The sequence below is a fragment of the Cottoperca gobio genome, chromosome 23 (assembly GCF_900634415.1).
Source record: "Cottoperca gobio chromosome 23, fCotGob3.1, whole genome shotgun sequence".
Classification (NCBI taxonomy): domain Eukaryota; kingdom Metazoa; phylum Chordata; class Actinopteri; order Perciformes; family Bovichtidae; genus Cottoperca; species Cottoperca gobio.
Genome location: NC_041377.1, coordinates 13,247,852 through 13,270,284, shown reverse-complemented (window position 1 = coordinate 13,270,284; position 22,433 = coordinate 13,247,852). Strand labels below are relative to the sequence as shown.

General features: G+C 39.1%; 3 protein-coding genes and 1 pseudogene across 5 annotated transcripts; 2 read left to right on the top strand and 2 right to left on the bottom strand.

Annotated features, from left to right (window-relative positions):
- Positions 1 to 1,616: 1,616 nt before the first annotated feature.
- On the bottom strand, positions 1,617 to 4,914 carry LOC115028090 (THAP domain-containing protein 5-like). Its single transcript, XM_029461493.1, has 3 exons — positions 4,739 to 4,914; positions 4,223 to 4,409; positions 1,617 to 3,918 (listed from the first exon to the last, which is right to left on the bottom strand). Exons 1-3 carry the CDS (start codon positions 4,822 to 4,824, stop codon positions 3,187 to 3,189), a joined length of 1,005 nt encoding a protein of 334 aa, XP_029317353.1. The 5' UTR covers positions 4,825 to 4,914; the 3' UTR covers positions 1,617 to 3,186.
- A 387-nt stretch (positions 4,915 to 5,301) lies between these two features.
- Positions 5,302 to 8,328, top strand: LOC115028092 (dnaJ homolog subfamily B member 9-like). The gene is made up of 3 exons (XM_029461497.1): positions 5,302 to 5,427; positions 5,734 to 5,975; positions 7,330 to 8,328. Exons 2-3 carry the CDS (start codon positions 5,759 to 5,761, stop codon positions 7,791 to 7,793), a joined length of 681 nt encoding a protein of 226 aa, XP_029317357.1. The 5' UTR covers positions 5,302 to 5,427; positions 5,734 to 5,758; the 3' UTR covers positions 7,794 to 8,328.
- A 2,381-nt stretch (positions 8,329 to 10,709) lies between these two features.
- Positions 10,710 to 14,656, top strand: LOC115028392 (aldo-keto reductase family 1 member B1-like; annotated as a pseudogene).
- Positions 14,657 to 15,771: 1,115 nt separating this feature from the next.
- Positions 15,772 to 21,684, bottom strand: LOC115028391 (aldo-keto reductase family 1 member B1-like). Of its 3 annotated transcripts, none has more exons than XM_029462161.1 (11): positions 21,638 to 21,684; positions 21,237 to 21,334; positions 20,115 to 20,282; positions 19,528 to 19,644; positions 19,334 to 19,411; positions 19,081 to 19,203; positions 18,074 to 18,180; positions 17,239 to 17,320; positions 16,967 to 17,050; positions 16,793 to 16,875; positions 15,772 to 16,696 (listed from the first exon to the last, which is right to left on the bottom strand). In XM_029462161.1, exons 2-11 carry the CDS (start codon positions 21,300 to 21,302, stop codon positions 16,654 to 16,656), a joined length of 951 nt encoding a protein of 316 aa, XP_029318021.1. In that variant the 5' UTR covers positions 21,303 to 21,334; positions 21,638 to 21,684; the 3' UTR covers positions 15,772 to 16,653. The 3 variants fall into 3 exon arrangements, with proteins under 3 accessions (XP_029318021.1, XP_029318020.1, XP_029318022.1); XM_029462160.1 differs by having other exon boundaries at positions 21,237 to 21,479; positions 21,638 to 21,678; XM_029462162.1 differs by lacking the exon at positions 21,638 to 21,684 and having other exon boundaries at positions 15,772 to 16,693; positions 21,237 to 21,614.
- Positions 21,685 to 22,433: the final 749 nt, after the last annotated feature.

Genomic DNA, 22,433 nt, shown 5'->3' with positions numbered 1-22,433 from the left:
TGTACAGTCTGTAAAGCACACTGAGACAAATGTATAATTAAAAGTACAAATAAATACATTTGATTTGACTATCCCACTAAATCATATCTGCCTCACTCATTGCTGTTTCCTGAAGTATGGGAAAGGATTTAAGCCTAAAATCAACATACACTTCTAAAGTCTTAATAAAATATAGTTAAGACTCTTGTAAATAAAAAACAGAAACAATATATCGTCTCTCAGGAAGATATCAAGGGATATGTCACTTCACCAGGACCTGTCGAAGTCCATCATGGATCCCGTGTTTAAGTCTGAGTAGATGTTGTGTATGAATTTAATTGGATTAGTCAGCATTGCTGTATACGAGTATTAGCTTGAATCTCTGTTGGCTTCTGTCAGTTTATGTTTCAGTGTTCTGACAAATAAAACATCCATCGTGCATGAACCCGTTTTATATGTTTTAGTAGTTTGCAGCTGTGAACCAAGCGAAGACGAAGAGCTGGAGGAAATCACATTTTCAAATTAGACCTGCATTAAAAAAAAAAAACTGACATATTTGATGTTTATTTTGGGAATTAAAGTGTAAACTGCACACTATTTTGCATCTATTCCCTTTGCTTGTATTACTTTGCCTTTTTTGTTTGATCACATGTAGTCATTGACAAAAAAAGTATAATAAATAGATAATAATTCACTATTTACAGCACTGACGTCACCCTGGTCAACATGCCTGCAGAGAGGGATAGCTGCAGTTGTTTCTGCAGCATAGATGTAAAGCACCTGTTGGGATTGGCCATAATACTAAACAGATAAACTGAGGAACACAATGAGATTTAGTCTTTTCATTTTTGTAAACGTTAATATTGTGCATTTCCAAACAAACATGCGTATCATTACTCTGATAGAGAGCTGCACTCATCTCTAAAGGATTTGGTTCTCGCCAAGAGACAAACGTCACTGTGATGACCTTTTGTTTGCCCGCCGGGATGCGGAGCAACATGCTTACAACTAATTAATTTCATTACAAATTGATGAGAATCCCTTCTCTTAATAATCCTTTCTGGGCCCAGGTTCATTCTTCGATCATCTCGTCACCTTTTCATGTAATTCAAAACCATGGAGAACATTTGAAATAGCACTTCACAAATGCATTTTATGTGCAATTCAATCATTTTGTTATTCATTTGAAACCATTTCAGCCTCCCTCGCTGCCTCCATCACATTAAATATCATTATAATGACCTCACAAGCTGAATCTCCATCATGAAAGTATACTGCCCTTAGAGTCTAAATAAAGAGTTATTAAAGTCTTGATGTAACGCAGACACGTTTTGTCTTTTCTTTTGTCACAACCACACAGTTCATTCATATTATCATCACAGATGAGGCTTAAAACGACAATGTTACAGATTCTGTGACCAGCGCCTGCTACAGTACAGACACAGCCGATGGCGCATTTCATTCTGCAAAGCTGCTTCAAACAGGATTAGGTATCTCACTTGGCCAAAATACTATGATGACTAATTCAGATCCCAAGGGCGGAAAAGTGGGAGATAAATCCTGCAGCTGGTTCATGTTCATGTCATTGTGGGTGTAAAACAATCACCAGTGGACACAAACGCAAGAGAAGCGCATGCTTTAAGGAACACATTTGTACACTTTATTCTACTTCAAAGTAAATTCATCACAGATTTTTCTCTGAAGCAGAATATTCTCACTCGGAGATTGCACAGAACGACAGGGATCAACTGGAAATTACACGCAGCTCAGAATTAAATTGAGCCTCTACTTTCACGGACATGATTGCTCGTGATCCTAGGGCCCCAAAGTTAGTGTGAACTGTGTCTTTTAGGCATAGTCGAAATAATTGCTTTCATGTGTATTAATGCAGCAAGCAGTGCAGTCTCTTGCAAAGGTTTCCACCACATTTGATGCTTTTTTCCCCCTATTTTGTTGCATTAAAACCTGGAATTGAAATGGATTTCATGTATTGGACCTGAACAAAATAGTTAAATAAAAGAAAGAAAAAAGAAAGAAAAGTATGCACATGCTTTCGACTATTTTGTGCAGATCCATTATATAAAGTACAAATACAAATCCATTTGATTTCTAGGTTAAAATGCAACAAAACAGGAAACAATTATTCCAGATAAATTAATACCAGAGGTTAAGAGGAAATCTTTTTTGCCAGTTGTGCATCAAGGAATTAAAAAGGTTTCCGATATGATTCATGGTGAGGCATTGATAAGTTAGGATACTGTATTGATCACAAATGAGATCCAATCATGTAAAAACTGTAAACACGTGACAGAAACTCTCAGGTATGTATCGGTCCAACAATCGATGCTTCAGTGAAGCGTTGAAACGCTCCCTCTGAAGACCGTCATACAGCGCCACCATGTGGACAAAAACAGACATTAACATATACAATAAGCCTTTTACACAGCAGTCGTTTCGACTTGTCACAGCAGGAAAAACACCGACGTTACTGATAATAGTTACAGTATTAATAACTACAGCGACATGCCAAAATGTCTGTTGTGAAAAAAGGACTATTATAGTTTGGATAAGAGAGCAAAGTCGCAGAACAATGAGTACCAATAAAGTTTTATAAGACAGTTTGTGCTTCGTGTATGGCAGCTGTGGTGGAAGAAGTACTCAGATATTTTACTTAAGTAAGACTAGCAATACCAGTGTACTCAAAGTAAAAGTATGTTATAATACTATTTTAATATTACGCAGAACTGTCCATTTCAGAAATATATACATTCTATTATGGGATTATAATTATTGATGCATTCATCACTAATGTTGCAGCTGATAAATGTGGAGCTCATTTTAATTACTTTATACACTACCAGCTGCCTTGTGTTATATTATATATACAATATATAAATCTATAACAATACTTCATAGTGTATAAATTGATTTATATTTATAATCTGAAAAATAACTAAAGCTGTCAAATAAATGACAATAGAGTAAAAATGTCATGCAATGGAGAAGAAGTATAAAGTAGCAGGAAATGGAAATACTCAAGTAAAGTACCTCGAAATTGTGCTCAAGTACAGTACTTGAGTAAATGTACTAAGCTAGATTCCACCACTGGATGGGAGCATGTGCAACATGTTGGCAAAAGTGACTCAATGGTAACGGCTAATATCCATGTACACCCACAATCTCATTTCAGAGTCCGCAGCTTCAAACTCAGAGCAACACGGATGATATATAATCTTCTAAAATGTTCTGCTTCTCTATAAAAACAGCACCATCTTTCTTCAGGAGGGCTACCTCAGTCTCCAGAGCATGGATCTTGTTCACGGTGCTCTCCTCCCTGTGATCCAATTCCAAGATCTTTGCATGCAAACTCAACATCTTACGCCAAAGCTGATCTCTGTCCGTGTCCGGTCTGCAGTACGAGTGCTCGTAAACAGAAATGTGCTCCAAGTCGACGGGTCCCCTCTCCTCCAAAAAGCAGGCTTTGTCCTTGACTATTTCCACAGGGACAAAGCTAAAAGTCTGGCCTAGAGCTGCTTGGAGGGCAGCTGCATCCACGTGTTCCTCTCCGTCCAAGAAAGGGCCCAGTGACTCACAGCACAACAGAGTCATGATCGAGTCCGCCTGCTCTTCAGAATGGGGCTCATCGCATTGGGACAGTGCGAGGCAGGACGCTGTTGGCATTGCACTGTCACCTGGTAACTCACAAGCAGCAGTCCGTATCTCTGACGGATTTGAATGACAGCAGAGCCCAGTGTCCGACACCAGAGGTGATTCAAATACCATCTCCGTGTGTTCCGCAACAATGCTGTTGACCTTTTTGCATGTTCTTCTCAATATTAGTGGCCTCGGGCTGAGAGGAGAGTCAAATCCTGCAGGCTCAATGTCTAAAGTCCTGACCTTAGGGCTTCTTTTAATGGTGGTAACTTTTTTCTCTCCATCCTGAAATAAAAGAAGATAAGTCTGGTCAATCACAGGCAATGCAAAATAATAGAAAATTAAGAACAGGCTTGTTGCACATCAAAAAATCCCGATGAAAACGCATTAGTATTTTCTACAAGTGAAAGTGCGATCTTGCACTGGTTGGCATTTTACTTTCGCTCTTCCTCAAGCTGAAAAGGTTTAAATAAATGCCAATAAGTTGGTTGAGATTTAAGTTCACGATGTGCAGCAAGCCCTTACTTCATGCTAGAACTGAGAGAACTATGGCTGAGACAGGGAAGAAAAGACAGATAGGCCTACATACATCCTCAAGGAAGGGGAATGTGGTCGGTATGGCTGTGTTCTTCAGGTAGCGGATGCCCCATCGAATATCGAAGCAGTCCTCCGTAAAATGCTCGCTGCAAAGGTACTGATGTCGACTGGGGGCCCACTCCTCCCGCTTCATGTTGTCCACCCATTTCTGGAGCCTGGACTTGTCTTGTAAGGGAAAACTTTTTTTTTGGGGGGGGGGGGGGGGGGGGATTAAAGGACTGGTTTGCAATTTAATCTATTCATGGTTTCAGTATCAGTTGTTACGTTGCATCATTTCTAACGTTGTCATTACTCCACATTCAGTCTCCTCTTGTACCTTTAAACCCAGGTAATTATGACATACATTATAAACTACTTGACATGACATTATTGTTAATGTCTCACTGTCTCTATGAGTACTATTATATTTCAATAAGGATTCCAAGGCTAACAGAGAAGAAGCATTTGCAGCTAAACCAAACAAACGTTTAAACTCTGAGACACAATAGAGAGAAAAGAGACAACATACGGGTAGAAGCTAATTCTCTTGTTGTCTTGTGTAGATGTAGTTCCCCCGCGGTTTCTGCAACCTTTCACAGCGCAGTAACGGGGCATATCTGCAGTGAAACTACATGGAAACGCTTCACAGACACACGTTTGTTGCTAACATTTTTGAAAACATAAACCAGCTCGTAAAATGTAACTTCCGGGTTGTAGTTCTCGTAGCAGAGATGACGTTTCCTCCGGTTTGTTAACAAGATAGTTAACGTACCATCTATGATTACAAACGGTTACACAACTACGTGGAGGAAATAAAATACAACAAGAATGCGTACATGAATTCATCACCTATTTCATGCAACAACAAACAAATAAAGTAAATATATCAATGAAATAACAATTTACTGGGCTGAAAACATGTCAACGGCTCACACCTTAACCGATAATGCCACATTTAGGGCAAAGCAAAGACGGAAGTATAAGCAGTTTACACTCTTCCGTCGCTTGTTTTCTTTTCGGACTATCCCCATTCTCCACGTGCGCACTGTTTCCACCAATCACAGTGAACGGAGTCACGAAATGGACCAATAGCGTTGCGAGTCGTGGTGTTTCTTCAGGAATGCAGCTCGTCAACAATCGCTAGCTTTTGTTTCGCATCAGCTGGAGCTGTTGGCGGCTGTTAGGAGTATCCTTAGGAGTTTGTCACCTCGTCTCCAGGTAATTCTTCTTTAAAAAAATACGCATTAACTAACTGCAACTGAGAACAAACAGAGGAGTATCAATAACAAGGGTTTTGAACGTAGTGGTTTACGTTTCTGTAATATTCCACTAAACAGTTAATTGTCATGTTCTTGAAACTAGCTAACAAAGTAATGTTTTATACGTCATATAACCTATATTCTGGCTGTTTATTTAATAGAAAGAACCCGACTATTGAAGTTTTAAAGTGTTTTGAAAGCCTTCCTGCGTGTCAGGGGTGTGTGAAACGCGGTTAACCGAGCTGTCAAACTGCCCTCTTCACAGTAGCAAAGGTGCCAAAAGCAGCAGTATGGCCACAGCGCAGTCGGTGTTGCTGCTAGCAGTGCATATACTGCTGATCACAGAGTTCATCCTGGCCGATGGGGACTACTACGACATACTGGGAGTGCCTAAAGACGCCACGGAACGCCAGATCAAGAAGGCCTTCCATAAGCTGGCCCTGAAGTACCATCCCGACCGAAACAAGGGCCCAAACGCGGAGGCCAATTTCAGGGAGATAGCAGAGGGTAAGCAAGTCACTATCTTATTTCCAGGGCAAAGGGAAATAAGAATATATTTATATTTATATTTATATATATTATATTATATAATATTTTATATAATATTTTATATATAATATATATATATATATATATATATATATATATATATATATATATATATATATAGCTATATAGCTATATATATAGATAGATATAGATAGATAGATAGATAGATAGATAGAGATATATATATATAGCTATATATATATATATATATATATATAGCTATATATATATATATAGCTATAGCTATATATATATATATATATATATATATATATATATATATATATATATATATATATATATATATATATATAGCTGCAAAGGTTGGAGCTATATATATATATATATATAGCTGCAAAGGTTGGAGCTATATATATATATATATATATAGCTGCAAAGGTTGGAGCTAATTTTAATTTATTCATATACATTTGAAATATTACTTTACATACTGCTGGGGACCGATAAAGCCTTATTGACATAATAACATCATCATTTATTCATTGACTATATTTGGTATTGAATATGAATTTGCAAAGTAACTAGTAACTGAAGCTGTCTGATAAATGTATTATTTCCCTCTGAGATATATTGGAAGTAGAAAGTAGCATATAATACAAATACTCAAGTATTTCAATTTTTACTTAAGTACAGTACTTAGTTACTTTCCACCACTGTAAAGACATACACGTAATGTATAAGGTAAACTAAAATGGAGATATGTAAACAAAGTATAAGTACCACACACATGGTATTTAAGAGCAATACTTGGGTAAAGATAGATTTGAAATCAATGAAGATATTTTTCCAGTATTGAGATATATATATAAATTTCATCAAAGGTTTTTCATGATACAGTGGATCTTCATGCCTGTTTTGTTTCTATTGTGACATGACATAAGCTATCATGATGACAGCTGAGTGTTTAAATGCGTTTATTTATCTTCTCCTTTAATTAAAGAAAATGGCACTGGAAAGGTCAACCATTTAATCTGCTGTCTGTTACAGGTGCCTAACTAGAGTTAGTAACACCTACAGTATTTTAAATTGTATACATGTATAGAATTTTCTGCCATTTTTGCATGAAAGATGAGAAACGATAAATCAATCAAAATAGTTGCCGATTTATTCTTCTGTCGATCGACTAATCGTTGGAGCTCCACTTTTGTTTTTACAATAAATACATGAGAAATATATCGCTACATTGCTCAAGATTAAACTTGAAGTGTTAAAAAAATTCCAAAACTTTTGGGCAGCAAGTGTCGTAGCAACTGGCACAACAAGTGATGTAATGTGTCTTTTTCTCCACCAGCATATGAGACGTTATCAGACGATAAGAGGAGGCGAGAGTACGACCAGTTGGGCCATGGCCCGTCACCAGGGCAGGGCCATCGAGGAGGAGGCGACTACAACTTCAACCAGCACTACCAGTCTTTCAACTTTGATGACATTTTCAAAGACTTTGACACATTTGGTCAGCAACAGCGACACCAACACCACTTCCACACCCAAAATGAAGCTCACCAAAAGAGACACTTTGACAGCCACTTCCAGGCCCATCGGGAGGCCATGAACAGACAGAAGAGACAGTTTCAGCAGGGGGGCTTCGGGCCAGGACTCTTTGATGACATGTTTGAGGACTTGGAGAAGATGTTCTCCTTTAACACACACAGTTCCAGGACGGCCGGCAGATTCCAGGGCTCGGGGAAGCAGCACTGCAGGACAGTGACTCAGCGTAGGGGCAATATGGTGACCACCTTCACTGACTGCTCCTGAGACGAGCAGGCGCTGGGTTTGTGGTTGTGGTTTTGAAATTGAATGCTAATTTATCATTTTGTGGAATAGAGAATGGTTTCAGTGTGGCTTTTGTAATTTTCTGTTTGTAATTTCCTCTAGGAACAAATATCCAAGCTGACCTGATTTTAAGGGCTGCTTCCAAGCAATAACTCACTTGCAGTATTGCTCATTGCACAATCCATTATTTAGTTTTCCTGGTTCATTATGTTTACTTATGATGGTACAAGCTATTAGACTCAGGTATGGCCTCAGGTTGCAATGAGCAATGAGGCAATAAGATTCATTAAAACACCACAGAAACATTCATTCTGCAGCTATTCAGGCCATACTGTTATTGTGCTCTCTACAACGCCAATGTAAACCAGGCTCATCTAAGCTAAGTGTCTGAACTCTTACATTTTCTCTCTCGGTTTCTATTCATTATCTTAAAGATTGTACAAAAAAAAAAGAATGACACATTTCAAGTCACACATTTTGATTTAAAGCACTTGCATCAAATATTTCTGTGAAAAAGGAGCTTCACATCTTGGGATGTGTGCATTGTGGCCATTATCAACTGTTACCTCGTTTTTAGTTTCTTCCTGCAGAGTTGCATCTACCTTCACTTCAGTCGTGGTAGGAAAATATGAACATCAGTCTCGTGACTAATGCTGGTAAACTTAGCAACAGGCAAAGTGTGTGTCCTCTCCCAGCCTGGGCTCATCTACCAGTGAAGCTGAATGGTCTAAAGTTTCCTAAACTGATCATAACGTGCAATATTTAGCACTTTTGCTCTTCATGTTGCCTACCTTTCATAGACATGTCATTGTCTTATGTCTGCACTTTGTGTGTGTGTGTGTGTGTGCGTGTGTGTGTGTGTGAGAGAGAGAGAGAGAGAGAGAGAGAGAGAATGTTGATTGGCTGCATAATGTTTGAAGAATGAATTAAAAAAAAGTTTCAAGAGCAAATGTCTGTGTTTTGTACTTGGCAGAGGAAATGTGTTAAAAATGATATAATTTGTCAGTTCAGTGCTTTTTGCAGACCTCCTGTTATTCCAGATAAACTCCAGTAGAGGGCGTACTATCATAACAGAGGCAAGCAGCTGTGTGAGGGGAAGGAAACTGCAAAAAAGACAGTCATTCAGATTTTTTAAAATAGCATCCAGAGTTATATAATGGCATGGAGAGCATATTTATATCTATTTGTAGTAACCATAGTAAAAAGAGCAGTTATTAATTTTTCATTTTTAAACTCAAACCTGATCAGATTAGAAAATACATGTGAGCTGACTGCACATTTCACACATGGAGCAGAGAGTGTGCAAATGTGTGGATGAACATAATAGCTTGCCAGGTTGCCTTTAATGTAATAGCTAAAATTGAGACAAAAATGTTAAAGGGTAAATACAACAATTTAATCAATTATACTGTCTCAGCCATGCTTAGCGTGGACAACAGGAAGCATTAATAAAAAAAAAAAAATGGGACCAGCACATGACAAAGTGGGAGAATCTTTATTGCCCTAAAGCAATCCAGCTGATTGTCCACGAGATCTGACAGCAGGAAATGCGGAGACATCTCATACCGATCCTCTCAACTTCTCAAGCTGCAAAACCACATCCGTGCGATCAATATTAATGGCTTAATTAGCTTTTTGTTTGATGTGACGATCTGTAGCCAACATATGTGATATTAACCCCAAGCAGTCCAGAACTGCCCTGACATTCTGTCTATGCTCTGTTATAAAAGAACAACCTTACTTGGGTACCAAATTAGCTTTATTTATTAAAAAGCATATAACTCAATTAATCAGAAGCCCTTTAACACTTAATGAGCAGAGAACTGGAGACCAATGGAGCTGATGGAGACCGACGTGGCTTACACTGAAGGTTTATTAGATCTTGATTCAGGAGAATAGATAAACAATACACACAATTAGGGTGGATGCCACCATCCACCCTAAAATATCCAAATATGTACCTGTGTTAGGGTTTGAGCATATCGACATGCGTAAACTAAGAATATTTATGTAAACTGCTCCAGTTATAGAACTAAATTCCGTCAAGCTGATATTGGTCATGACTGTATCACCTCGCTTGTTACATGATCTAAACTACAGTATCTGCTGACATCGTTCTGACAACAATAAGTCTCTGGGGGCATCAGCCAAGACTTGACACGTTAGAATTGGAGTTGGAGGTTAGAGATGACGTCAAAGATACTTAGAAGCTAAATCGTCAAACACATTTCGGCCAATGGGTTCCGCCTCTTTTTCTCCCCACACTGTTTGTCCACCTGCATGCAACCAGAGCTCGCTCAAACGTGATTGGTCAATACTCGGATACAGATTCTGTATTCATACGCAGGTATCTGTTTACAGAGTTTAACTAGAGACCGTCTTGCGATGGGATCCCACCAGCCGCTATGCCAAATCGGGCCATTGTCCCCTTCCCCACTTCCTAACCCTCTAGTTCCGGCGCCCTTGCTCGGACCACATCTCCGAACTCACCCTTCATTGGGAAATGTACTAAGCAGACTTTGTACTAAGTACAGCTTTAGCAGCAAAACCCCTGAATGTACTCACATGACTGACATTTTTTCTTTATATAAGAGGAATATTGTGACTTTTCCTTTTTCAAAAATAATGATGTAAAAACAGACTACAAATTAAAAAAGAAACCCTGGATGTACTATGACGATTGTATCTTTTTTAAACCTTGTGCCTGACTCAAGGTTTAGAAAGAATGAAAGCACTTATTACTTAATGCAGATACTTTGCATGCTAAAGGCCAAAACCATTTGTGCTGATTCATTCTCCCCTCTGTTGCCAATGGAAGGAGTGGAGGACAGTCTGCTGGCTAGAACAGCTGTTTGTTTTTTTTATTGATGCTGCTTCAACTGCAACAGAAGATCCAACATGATACCTTCAGTTACTCTCAACAATGGAGCAAAGATGCCTACTGTGGGTCTGGGAACATGGTTTTTCTTGGTGGTGGTTTGGTTCTTCTTCTTGTTTTTTCTTTCCTGTCACAGACACCTTACCATGTCTTGCATTGGACGTACTGACTTTGCCATGTCCGCAGAAAACTCAGTCACAACTCAAGAAACTGACAAACCTCAGTCAGTTAGGGTTTATCAACATTGTAGCAGCAACGACAACATGCCCTACATTAACATCTTATCATTTTATATTTTCAAGACAGTCACATATTTTACTCACTACATTAATGCTCATATGTTTCTGAAATATGCTTGTTTTTGAATCCCCCTCTGGCTGTAGGCGGACCCAGGAAAGGTCAGAAAGGCAGTTAAGTTGGCGATAAGTGCTGGTTACAGACACATCGATGGTGCTTACGTGTACCAGAATGAAGAAGAAGTTGGGGCTGGAATTAAAGCCATGACTGACCAAGGAGTGGTAAAAAGGGAGGATCTATTCATCGTCAGTAAGGTGCGGTATTACGATACAATACAAAACTCAAATGCTGCACACATGACATATCGTCTTATCGTACTTGTAATAAGAAAAAACAAACATCACAAACTACACATCTTTTAAACATTAACAACCATGGATAAGAACAAGCAACATGTTACATAACCCTTCTCATTATACCATGACGCCATGTAAAGCCAAAGTCAATAAACGCACAGAGGCTTTATTTATTTATTAGGAATTCTTTTTTTTCTCAGGCAGTTATACCCTCTTGGATCTTTTAGTGCATATGTTCCTTTATTCTTCATATGCTGCTCAGAGGGATGACAAGCCTATAAAACACCAAGCCGAATTTGTGCAAAGTCATGAAAACATGTAATATTTGTTGTTAGGGCAGAGTCGTCTGTACTTCCTGAGAAGGCTGGGGTCCTTCAAAATCTGAAAAAAAACTATTGTTCTACCAGTCTGTGGTGGCCAGCGCTCTCTTCTATGCTGTGGTGTGTTGGGGAGGAAGCAACAAGAAGAGGGACGCAGGGCGGCTGGACAGACTGGTGAGGAGGGCTGGCTCTGTAGTGGGCACAGAGCTGGACTCCCTGGTGACAGTAGCAGAGAGAAGGATCCTTGATAAACTGTCATCCATCCTGGACAACGCCCACCACCCTCTGCACAGCACATTCACCCGGCAGAGGAACGTGTTCAGCGGCAGACTGCTGTCCCTGTCCTGCTCCACAGACGGGCTCAAGAACTCTTTTGTCCCCCTGGCCATAAGACTGTACAACTCCTCTGTGATGGCCGGGGGATTCCAACATTTGTAATTATTTGTAACGGTCTGTATTTTTACATTTGTAAAATGTAAAAATGTATAATTTCTTTTTTTACATTTATAAAAATCGCTTATTTTAAATCATATTTGTACTTACTTTTTAATGGAGGGAGGGGGGTGTGTGTAATGTTAATACATGTATAATGTATCATGTCTTTTAAGCTACTGGATGCCTAAATTTCCCTCGGGATGATTAAAGTATCTATCTATCTATCTATCTGTTTTACACTCTCCTTCAATGTGACCCACATCAACACTTTACACTGACAGTGTGTTGTTGTTGTTGTTGTTGTTGTTGTTGTTGTTGTTTTATAGTTGTGGTGCATCTTCCACATCCCATCTCTGGGGAGGAAAGCCTGTGAGAAGACGCTCTGTGACCTGAAACTGGACTGCCTGGACCTTTACCTCATGCATTTCCCCATGGGAGCCGAGGTATGGTGGTATACCACTGTCCTGTGCTGGCCATAGAAAACATCCGTCGGTGGTGAAAGCAGCAGCAGCATCAACCTTTAGCTTATTTCTCATAATGATGCAAACTTTACAGAGAATTTCAGAGAATTCTGAAAAGAGCCGATCCTAAAATCTCATTAGAGGAACGGAAGACTTAAGCTGGCCTTAGCCAAAAGAAGGCAAGACTTTCAATAATTTAGTTCAGGCTAAAATAATTATAAGTAGAATATCCATTTAAGTTTTGGAGAAATTTGCCCACAAAAAAAAAGAATGTTTTCACCTTGCCTCTCAGTGTATGAACACAGAGGTTTCTTTTTCACACGCCGAGCGGACAGCTACCGGGCCGATGAGAATATTCCCTGAAAGTTAGATCACTGACTACACCTTTAATAGTGTTCCTTAATGAGAAAATAAGTAAGGAATCAGAATGAAACACATTTCACCAAACTTCATGTTTTGACTTTAATCTTTTCTTTGTCTTTCTTGCCACTGCAGCCAGGGGAGAAGCTTTTTCCTACTGATGAGCATAACAAGCTCATTTCTGATGGAAGCAACTTCTTGGACACTTGGGAGGTAATTTAAGTGACTCTTACAAAAGCACTGACAGTCCAACTGACTTGCCGGCACTTGAAATCAAACTAAATATGGACATATATTAGGTTTGTGAAACAAGAAGCTTTGCTAACACTAGTGTGTAATGTGTCTCAAAGGCCATGGAAAAGCTGGTGGATGCTGCTTGGTCAAGGCTATCGGAATCTCCAACTTCAACAAAGACCAGATGGAAGCGCTACTCAACAAGCCAGGTCTCAAATACAAGCCTGCCACCAACCAGGTACGACACTAGACCTTCGTAGTGCGACATGATCGCATAGAAGGAAGGCAATAAAAGCTAAAGCGTTCAAGTGTCCCTCCAGATCGAGTGCCACCCGTACCTGACCCAGGAGAAGCTGATCACCGACTGCCACTCAAAGGGCATCTCAGTGACCGCCTACAGCCCCCTGGGCTCCCCTGACAGACCCTGGTGAGAGGCAGCGTCACCGAACATACACACAGCTCACACAAAGCATATCAAGTGTTATTTTTTGTTGTTGTTCTTATTTACAAAAGGGCTTCAGCTGATAAGGAACCGCAAATCAAGGCCATTGCTAACAAGTAACTAAGCTAAGCTAACAAGACTCCAGCACAGGTGAGAAGGAACAGGAACTTTCTTTTTTGGGGAAAAATAAGGCCATTAAATATTTGTTTGTATTGTGTTTACTGTGGAATGCAAAGCTTAGTTTTGTGAGGGGACACTTAGAATACACTTGAATATTGTGTTTTATTCTTATTGCTAAGGAAGCACAATATGTCAAATGTTTTTTTGGTAAGAGGTCCATCACAGGAAAACCTCCCAAAATGGATATAGCTGCTTTGTGAAATAAAATAAAAAACTAAAATGATGTAACGCTTCATAAGAGAAGTCAGCCAGGAGGAAGCTGTCACATGGTGGATGAAAAGGTTTGTTTCTAAACTCTAACCATGGGAAATTAAACTGCATTGAGGTTCAGGAAGATGTCTGAATAACACATCATGCTTTTATTTTCCCACCAGGTTCTCATCAAATTCCACTTCCAAAGGAATGTGATTGTTGTTGCCACGTCAGTAACTCCCCATCGGGTCAAGGAAAACTTCCTGGTACATTTCAACAGCTGATAAGCTTTTGTTTTAGTTTCTACTTTCACTTATTCGAGTATTTCGTCCACCGTTGGTCTTCTTTCTCTTTCAGCTGTTTGACTTTGAGTTGAGTGAAGACGACATGAAGACCATGCTGAGCTTCAAAGAGAAAAGAGCATTCTCAATAGAATGGCGAGTAGACGGGGAGACGAACAGACCGATGTGACGATAACAGACGTCAGCAGATGTAACGGAGTTCCTGTAGGCTACAGATTACTGGACCCATCATCATCAGCTCAAGTGTGTTCCTCTTCTTTTCTCCACAGGACCTCAACACACAAAGACTTCCCGCTGACTGCAGAATACTAGCTCATCAGACAACACGGCTGCACTGTTTCTACCTTACAACCACTATCAAGCTTTCTTTTGATTCAAAATCTACACGCAGCTAATCTTTTATACATCCTGTTTCATTATATGTTGGTGGATTTGATAATACAAATGTGTGGGGCAACATCTGACACGGTGTAAAGGAGGGTGAATGTTGTCACTATAAATGCTTTGCGGTGGAGGATGATTTCACTTCAGTAGAAGTGCAGAAACTCTCTGTTGCAAGTAAAAGTTAAAAAGAATTAGAATTAAAAATGTATCTAATGTGCAAAAAGTACTTATTCTGCACAATAGCCCAGAATAATATGTGTAATGTTGTATTATAATTATTGATGCATCACTTTAATGTTGCAGTTTTCTTTTTTAACTTATATATATATATATATATATATATATATATATATATATATATATATATATATATATATATATATATATATATATATATATATATATATATATATATGGTTTAATATTAAATGATAAATAATGTGTTGATATTTTTTTATATTAATCTGAATCTTAAAAGTGACAAGTTATCAAAAGAATTCTAAGAGACTAAAAAGTACAATATTTCCCTCTGAATTGTAGTGGAGTAGAAGTATAAAGTAGCAGGAAATGGAAATACTACTAAAATAGGAATAAACAGTAAAATAAAAAATAAGTTTGGGAATATGACGCACACCACAGAATGTGGTAGCTGTTTGACCTGATACAATATTAACATTTTGTTACACTTTTCTTCAAGTTAATGCTAAACTGAGTCAAACCTGAGAATGTTGAACTTTTCCCTTCGTTAGCAGCCTCAGTTTCTTGCACTCCAGGAGAACAAAATGTTGTTTTGTTATATCTGTAATTGTCTTACTTTTGAACACAAACTAATATTAATTGTTAAGCAATAATAGGCCAAAAATCAAAAGCTGTCCAAAATGTGACTAAATGACCCTCCTATAGCTGCAGAGAGGGTTTATATTCATCACCGGGTAATAATAAGAGTAAAGAAAACCAGAGCAGTGACCTGGCAGGTTTTTAAGTACCCATTACCTATTTGATAGCTTTAGGGGACGTAACGGTCTGCATGCTTTTGTCATTATTGTTCAGTTTGTCAACTTGATTTATTTTGGAGGAAGCAAATAAGGCTGTTTTCATGGCTGTTTTTCAGCTAGTTGTTAATCTGCAGCAGCTCATTGGTTCATTCCCCTAGTGGTCAAAGAGGCACATACATGCACAAACTTTGCACCAACTCATTTTATTTCCTCCCACAGAACTTCATTTCGATGCTTAACAAAAGCTGCTGACGCGGGAAGTGAAAGAGTTTTGTAACAGCATTAACACACATGATACAAAAGTGCCATGTATGACTCACAGGTGATAGTGGGAAGTACTTAGTCACGACAAGTCGAGGTCTCATGTTCTGCATTTCACAGAGGTAACAGTCCTTTTAATTTTTCTTTTCAAACTTATATGCAAAGGCACTAACGCCTCCGCGCAAGTAGAAAAAATAAACTTGTTAATATGGAAGATAAATAGGTTTCGTTACATGATTAGTGTTTTGAAGTATGATCACATTAGTGCTATGAATAACATGTTTTGATTTAAACACAGACTTTATCTTTTCGTCTTTCTATGACTTATTTACTGTAGGTAGTTTTGTCAAGTGCTACTACAAACATCATACACACTACAAATAAATCACTTACCAGGATTTTGTAAATTGTTAATCCCTAAATCAGAGCCGTTACTCAATTTAAAAATACATAATCTCTACTATGGCACACATTTAGGTTCTTCTGTAATTTAAAGTTACATAACAGAAAATGACCATGTAAGGAAAGGATACCAATACTCTTTTTCTCGTGCTCCTCATGGCCCTAATTTGCATTGAATGAGCATCATAAATTGGACATAAACACGTTTTAGGAGTGTGCATTAAGCTGATTGCTGGTTGTCATGGAGAAAACACAGAAAACTAAAGTTGCTTCTAAGAAATGGAACATGAAATCTAAATATTTATCCAAGGCCACACTAACTTTGCAAACTGCTCTAAAAGAACAGTAAAGCGAGCCGCCCAGAGGGAAGACACTCCAGCACCCTCTGAACACCTGTGGGAGATCAGTATTCAGCGTTGAACGGATAGTCCTTGTGCTTCAAGCTGCTACAGGGAGAAGAAAACAAGAATTGGGAAATTAAAAAAAGGTTGCCTAACACGGCATCTTCTAAACACAGAATATATCACAATCTAAGATCTCACAATTGCATGGGACAGGCTCTCCAGCTCCTGTTAAACCCGACTATAGTCTTCATTTCCTCCTCGGTTAGTTCAAAGTCAAACACCTGCAAAGATTTAAACAGAAAGGGTAAGAGTGAGTGAGGCACACCGAGGGCTAATCCGAGAAAGCATCCCAACTATTTCTCAGCTAATTACCTGGAAATTCTCCTGAATGCGCTGAGGTGTGATCGACTTGGGGATCACGATCACGTTCCTCTGGACGTGGAAGCGGATCAGGACCTGGTATGGAGGGAGACAGGGCATTAACATGTGGACGTGATGAGAGGTCACAACAGCGAGAGGCACGTGCTCGCTGATTGCACGTTCAAGAGAAAAAGAGGACCAAGCGTTCGGTTTTAAGTGTGCACATGTACTATTTTTAAGATTAGTTTAGTTCAGTTTCATTACTAATTTATTCCATGCTGTACCTGAGCAGGCGTCTTGCTGTGCTTCGCAGCAATGGCTTTAATCTTGGGGTCTTCCAGCAGTGAGGGGTCTTCAGGTGTAGCCCTGCAATTTAAGAACAATCATCCGGTTTTATATACAGGACCTGCACACATTACATTATTTGCTGACAATCAAAAGGTAGAAAACACCTCAGAGAAGGGCCAACTCTGAATTAACTTAAAGGGGAACTACACACATTTTCAAAATTCATACACGTTGTTCCTATCGTCTAAGTCCGAAAACATTAGTAAACCCAAATCTAGAATGTTGATGTCATCAAGTATAAAATGTATTTTCTGTTCAAGCACTGACAACACCACAGTAGAATGAAGCTCATTTAGGGTATACATGTCTATGGAGCAGCTCCAGACTTTACTCTTGATGCCATCACAAGTTTGAGACTTGCTTCTGTTTTCTGGCTCCATGTTCGAAATATTGATTGAACTTTCCGGGGCCATTGTAATAACAAATTGGAATCTTAATTCAGGTGGTGTTTCCCTTTAATCACAATCAAACACTGCTACAGAGGTGGGGCCGTTGTGGAAAAAGGGTCTAACTATCAACTGGAATAAGAGCTTTAAAAGACATTAAATCATCTCTGTAAAACAAATGTCAAAGACAAAACCAAAAGGGAAACAAAAGGTAATTACTTAATGAAAAAGAGGAACCACATTCAGTCACAAGTTAAAACTAACCAAAGGGATATGACATAATACTGAATCAGCATTCCAGCAAATATGAGCCACTTTGCAGCAGTGTGGGGATATAGAGAGGCACAAAAATAATCCTGTGTTATGTTATCTTGACACAACTCACCAGGGTCTGTCAGGGGAGCCCAGGGGGCTGTAGGCGGTCACTGAGATGCCCTGAGAGTGGCAGTAGGTGATCAGCTTCTCCTGGGTCTGGTACGGGTGGCACTCCACCTAATGGAACACACACACAAACTCCTGGGATGCAATGCAGTGCAACTGTTTCAGACATATGGTTTTACAGTGGCGTCAAACTGCCTACTGTACTGATAGGACATCTTTCTATGGGATAAATTTGCTCTTATTCAATATACGAGAGTCCTTTGTTCTGTGTTTAGTGACAGAGGGCAGAAGGAGACAATCGAATATACAACAAGCACAGATAGTACAAGACATTGATGGTGAAGGATGGTTCTGAAAAGCAGCAAACATATAAGGTCACCTCAGCTAATTGGTGCAGCCTGAGGGGACGCTGCCGTGGCCAGTTACGAATTACCAAGACATTTATTTCTCAAACCTGGTAGGAGGAGACAGATGATGCCATTATGGCCCCTTGCCCTTTAAGTAGGGGAGCAACGGAGCACACAACTCACGGTTCAGGATCGTATCAGGGTTTTGAATAAAATCATTTCAACCCCTCCGAAGTCAGTGTAAAGAATTCTAAATGTTATCCTTTTACTTTGTTATTGTCATCTGTAGTGGTTATTTACATAAAAACACACAATTCAAGTAATTAGCAAATAAATGAATGATTTATTCATACATTTGCGTCGATTTAATTAAAATGTTTGCATGAATAGTTTTAATGATGTATTAGAAGCTGCTTAGAGCTGGTGTTGGGGAGTTAGTCAGGTCATAATTCCCTCTCTAATATAAATTCTGTTATTGACATTTTGCACAATGTTTAAAAAGTATATATCACATAACTGTATATACTAAATGTATATGTATCTGTTGTAATTGTCAATATATGTACAATGCTTTGGCAAAACTGCATGTTGTTATAGTCATTTCAATAAAGCCATTTGAATTTGAGAGAGTGGTTATGTTATTTTATGTTTTTCTCCAGTGTACCTGGTTGATGGCGGGCTTGTGTTTGAGGCCTGGCTTGTTGAGAATGGCTTCAATCTGCGCCTTGTTGAAGTTGGACACACCGATAGCTTTCACCAAACCAGCATCCATTAGCTCCTCCATCCCCTGAGAAAATTGAGTATAAAAACACACTTGGAAAGAATACACACACACCTACGTTTTTTTGTTATGCTCATTCACAACAAGTTTTAATCTTAAGTTTGCTACAAGGGAGTGGTTTGTCAGTTGAACTTACCTCCCACGTCTCCAGGAAGTCAGTGTTATCACTGATAGTCTGTCCTGCGCTGTCCAAGGGAAAAAGCTCACTGCCAGCCTGTACATGACAAGGGATAAATATCCCTCTGGTTTACACCACATTACTAGGACATTATAATTTTGGAGACTGTGTCAAAGATACACACGCTGCTCACAAGACAATAGTGCATCTACCTTGAATCCCATGGGCCAGTGCACGAGATAGAGATCCAGGTAGTCCAGTTTAAGATCACCGAGCGTCTTCTCGCAGCCCTGCCTCACCAGGGACTTCTCATGGAAAGTGCACCACAGCTATGAAATGAATTACACACAGTTAATAAAACAGGCAACATCAGATCCAATGCCTACTTGAAGATATAATAATAATAATAATAATAATAATAATAATAATAATAATAATAATAATAATAATAATAATAATAATAATAATAGAGCCAGTTGAGGTGGTTCATCTAGTAAGGATGCCACCTGGCCGCCTCCCTAGGGAGGTGTTGCAGGCACGTCCAGCTGGGAGGAGACCCCGGGGAAGACCCAGGACTCGGTGGAGAGATTATATCTCCTCACTGGGAACGCCTCGGGATCCCCCAGTTGGAGCTGGAGGATGTGGCCCGGAGAAGGGAAGTTTGGGGTTCCTTACTGGAGCTGCTGCCCCCGTGACCCGACCCCGGATAAGCGGTAGGCGATGGATGGATAATAATAATAATAATAATAATAATAATAATAATAATGTATGCGTGTGTACATTCTGCACCCACACTCACCTTGCTAACAATGAAAAGATCCTCTCGCTTGACAACGCCATCCTTGATCATGGCCTGAACACCCTCTCCCACTTCTGCCTCGTTCTGGTAGATGTACGCTCCATCAATGTGCCTGTATCCCGCTGAGATGGCTGCTTTCACTGCCTCTGTGACCTTGCCGGGGGGAGACTGGAAAACACAGGGATAGTCTGTGGTATAATAAGTGTAACTACTATCCATTAACACTCTTCTACCGTACTGTGCCATCATAAAAACAGGGTAAATACTTATTTATATGACGCCATTGTCTCTTGTGTAAGAGGGAGTTTTAGTTCCTGATGTCGTCCGAGATTAGTGACTGGGACTATTTGGTTGGAAAAGGGTCATAAGATTAGTTAAACTATATTTTAATAGTATCCTAGGGGTATCGTGCCCTCTGCATTTCATCTATCCTTACTATTAAGGAGAAATTGACAGTCACAGTGCAGCTCCCTGAGACCAACTCCAATTCATATTTTGGAATATTCATAATTGCACCAGTTATTAGATATTTCATGGATGAAAATCACATATGCTGTAAAGCAGGAAACAGCAGCCTTCTCTTATAATTATAGATAGCAATGCTGCTAATATTAAACTGTCGGGCTGTCCTTACAGTCAACACATGAAAGGCTGTTAAAAAGCAAGCGCTTTAAGGATTTAGTTACATAAAAGTTGGTGTCTGAAACAGCATTTGAATTGATTTGTGTTGCTTACATTGAATAAAAATAATAGTTCAATAATGCTTGCTAAGTCATGGTAACTTGACCCAGCAGTTTTGCACACGACGGTTAGTCATGTTTCTAGAAACCGGCTGCTGGAGTGCATTAGCCACGGTTTGTATCAGTTCTGGTTGTGATATAAAATAAAAAACCACAGTCTTTTGTCAAATAAAATGCAATTACTGTCGAATTTATATTGATATATCGGTAGGGATGCCGAAGAAAATGAGTTTTAACGCCTCATTTATGGAACATTAACAGTCTCCATTCATGCTTTCTGTTGGCACCTCCAGCTAGCTCATTTAAAAAGTTACTATTAACTAACGCTAGGTAGGACGATGTAGTATTAAACATAATAATAATAATAAAATAATAAACACACCTTCCATGTCCCCAGTCCCACAATGGGCATTTTCGCACCGGTGTTCAGTTTCACTGTTGTTGCCATTTCTTCAATAGACGAGCAGACCCTGAATGCAGCTGAAACAGTAGAGTAGAGAAAGCGAATGCAGATGGAGGATCTTTAGCGCGGCTCGAGCAGAACGCGCGCATCGTCGATCGATTACTGATGCCTGTCATTCACTGGCGCGAGGCCACAGCGTGAAACAGCCAAACTCATGCAAATCTGTTGGATTAGGCAGCACCAATTGATATTATTGACATTTTCATCTGCACTGGTGAGGACCCAAATGCAAGACGGCAGACGAGGAGACAAAAAGAGTGCTTTATTCCAAAAAGCTTTACAAAATAACAAAAAGCAAACAGTAAACTGAAAAGACAAACCAGGATGACACGGTGAGCACAAGGAGACGATGACGATCTGACAAGGAACACTGGGAAAGACAGGGATATATACACACAGACACTAACGAGGGGAACGAGACCCAGCTGGGGAGAGAGGCTAAAACACAAGGGCAAGGTGAACGGACACAGGAGGAACAAATCAACAATCAGAGAGGGAAACACACAGACAACTAGACATGACATAAGGGGGAGTGAACACTTCAAAAATAAAACAGGATATACAAAAATCAAGACTGTGACAAGAAATATGTTTTATGTGGTCTATTCAGTCTGTGTTATGTTCCCCTTAATTTCCCCTAAAGTAGAAATCGGTCCGGGTTCTTATGGGTTAAAGTAACAAACGTAAAAGTACTCATTATGCAGAATAATATATATTTAATTATTGAATTATGATAGTTGATGCATTAATGTGTGCATCACTTTAATGTTGCATGTTTTCATTTATTCATATACATTTGAAATATTACTTTACATACTGCTGGGGACCGATAAAGCCTTATTGACATAATAACATCATCATTTATTCATTGACTATATTTGGTATTGAATATATGAATATGAATTTGCAAAGTAACTAGTAACTGAAGCTGTCTGATAAATGTATTATTTCCCTCTGAGATATATTGGAAGTAGAAAGTAGCATATAATACAAATACTCAAGTATTTCAATTTTTACTTAAGTACAGTACTTAGTTACCTTCCACCACTGTAAAGACATACACGTAATGTATAAGGTAAACTAAAATGGAGATATGTAAACAAAGTATAAGTACCA

Bases quoted from the DNA above. Each gene is read 5' to 3' on its own strand.
- LOC115028090 (XM_029461493.1), bottom strand. From the start codon at position 4,824: ATGCCCCGTTACTGCGCTGTGAAAGGTTGCAGAAACCGCGGGGGAACT. The intron at 4,410-4,738 runs GTATGTTGTCTC...CCAAAAAAAAAG, and splicing joins AAGAGAATTAGCTTCTACCC to TTTTCCCTTACAAGACAAGT. The intron at 3,919-4,222 runs GTATGTAGGCCT...CTTTTATTTCAG, and splicing joins CATTCCCCTTCCTTGAGGAT to GATGGAGAGAAAAAAGTTAC.
- LOC115028092 (XM_029461497.1), top strand. From the start codon at position 5,759: ATGGCCACAGCGCAGTCGGTGTTGCTGCTAGCAGTGCATATACTGCTG. The intron at 5,976-7,329 runs GTAAGCAAGTCA...TTTCTCCACCAG, and splicing joins TTTCAGGGAGATAGCAGAGG to CATATGAGACGTTATCAGAC.
- LOC115028391 (XM_029462161.1), bottom strand. From the start codon at position 21,302: ATGGCAACAACAGTGAAACTGAACACCGGTGCGAAAATGCCCATTGTG. The intron at 18,181-19,080 runs GTACACTGGAGA...GTGTTCCATTAG, and splicing joins ACAAGCCCGCCATCAACCAG to GTGGAGTGCCACCCGTACCA. The intron at 16,697-16,792 runs GTGAGATCTTAG...TTCTCCCTGTAG, and splicing joins AGAGCCTGTCCCATGCAATT to CAGCTTGAAGCACAAGGACT.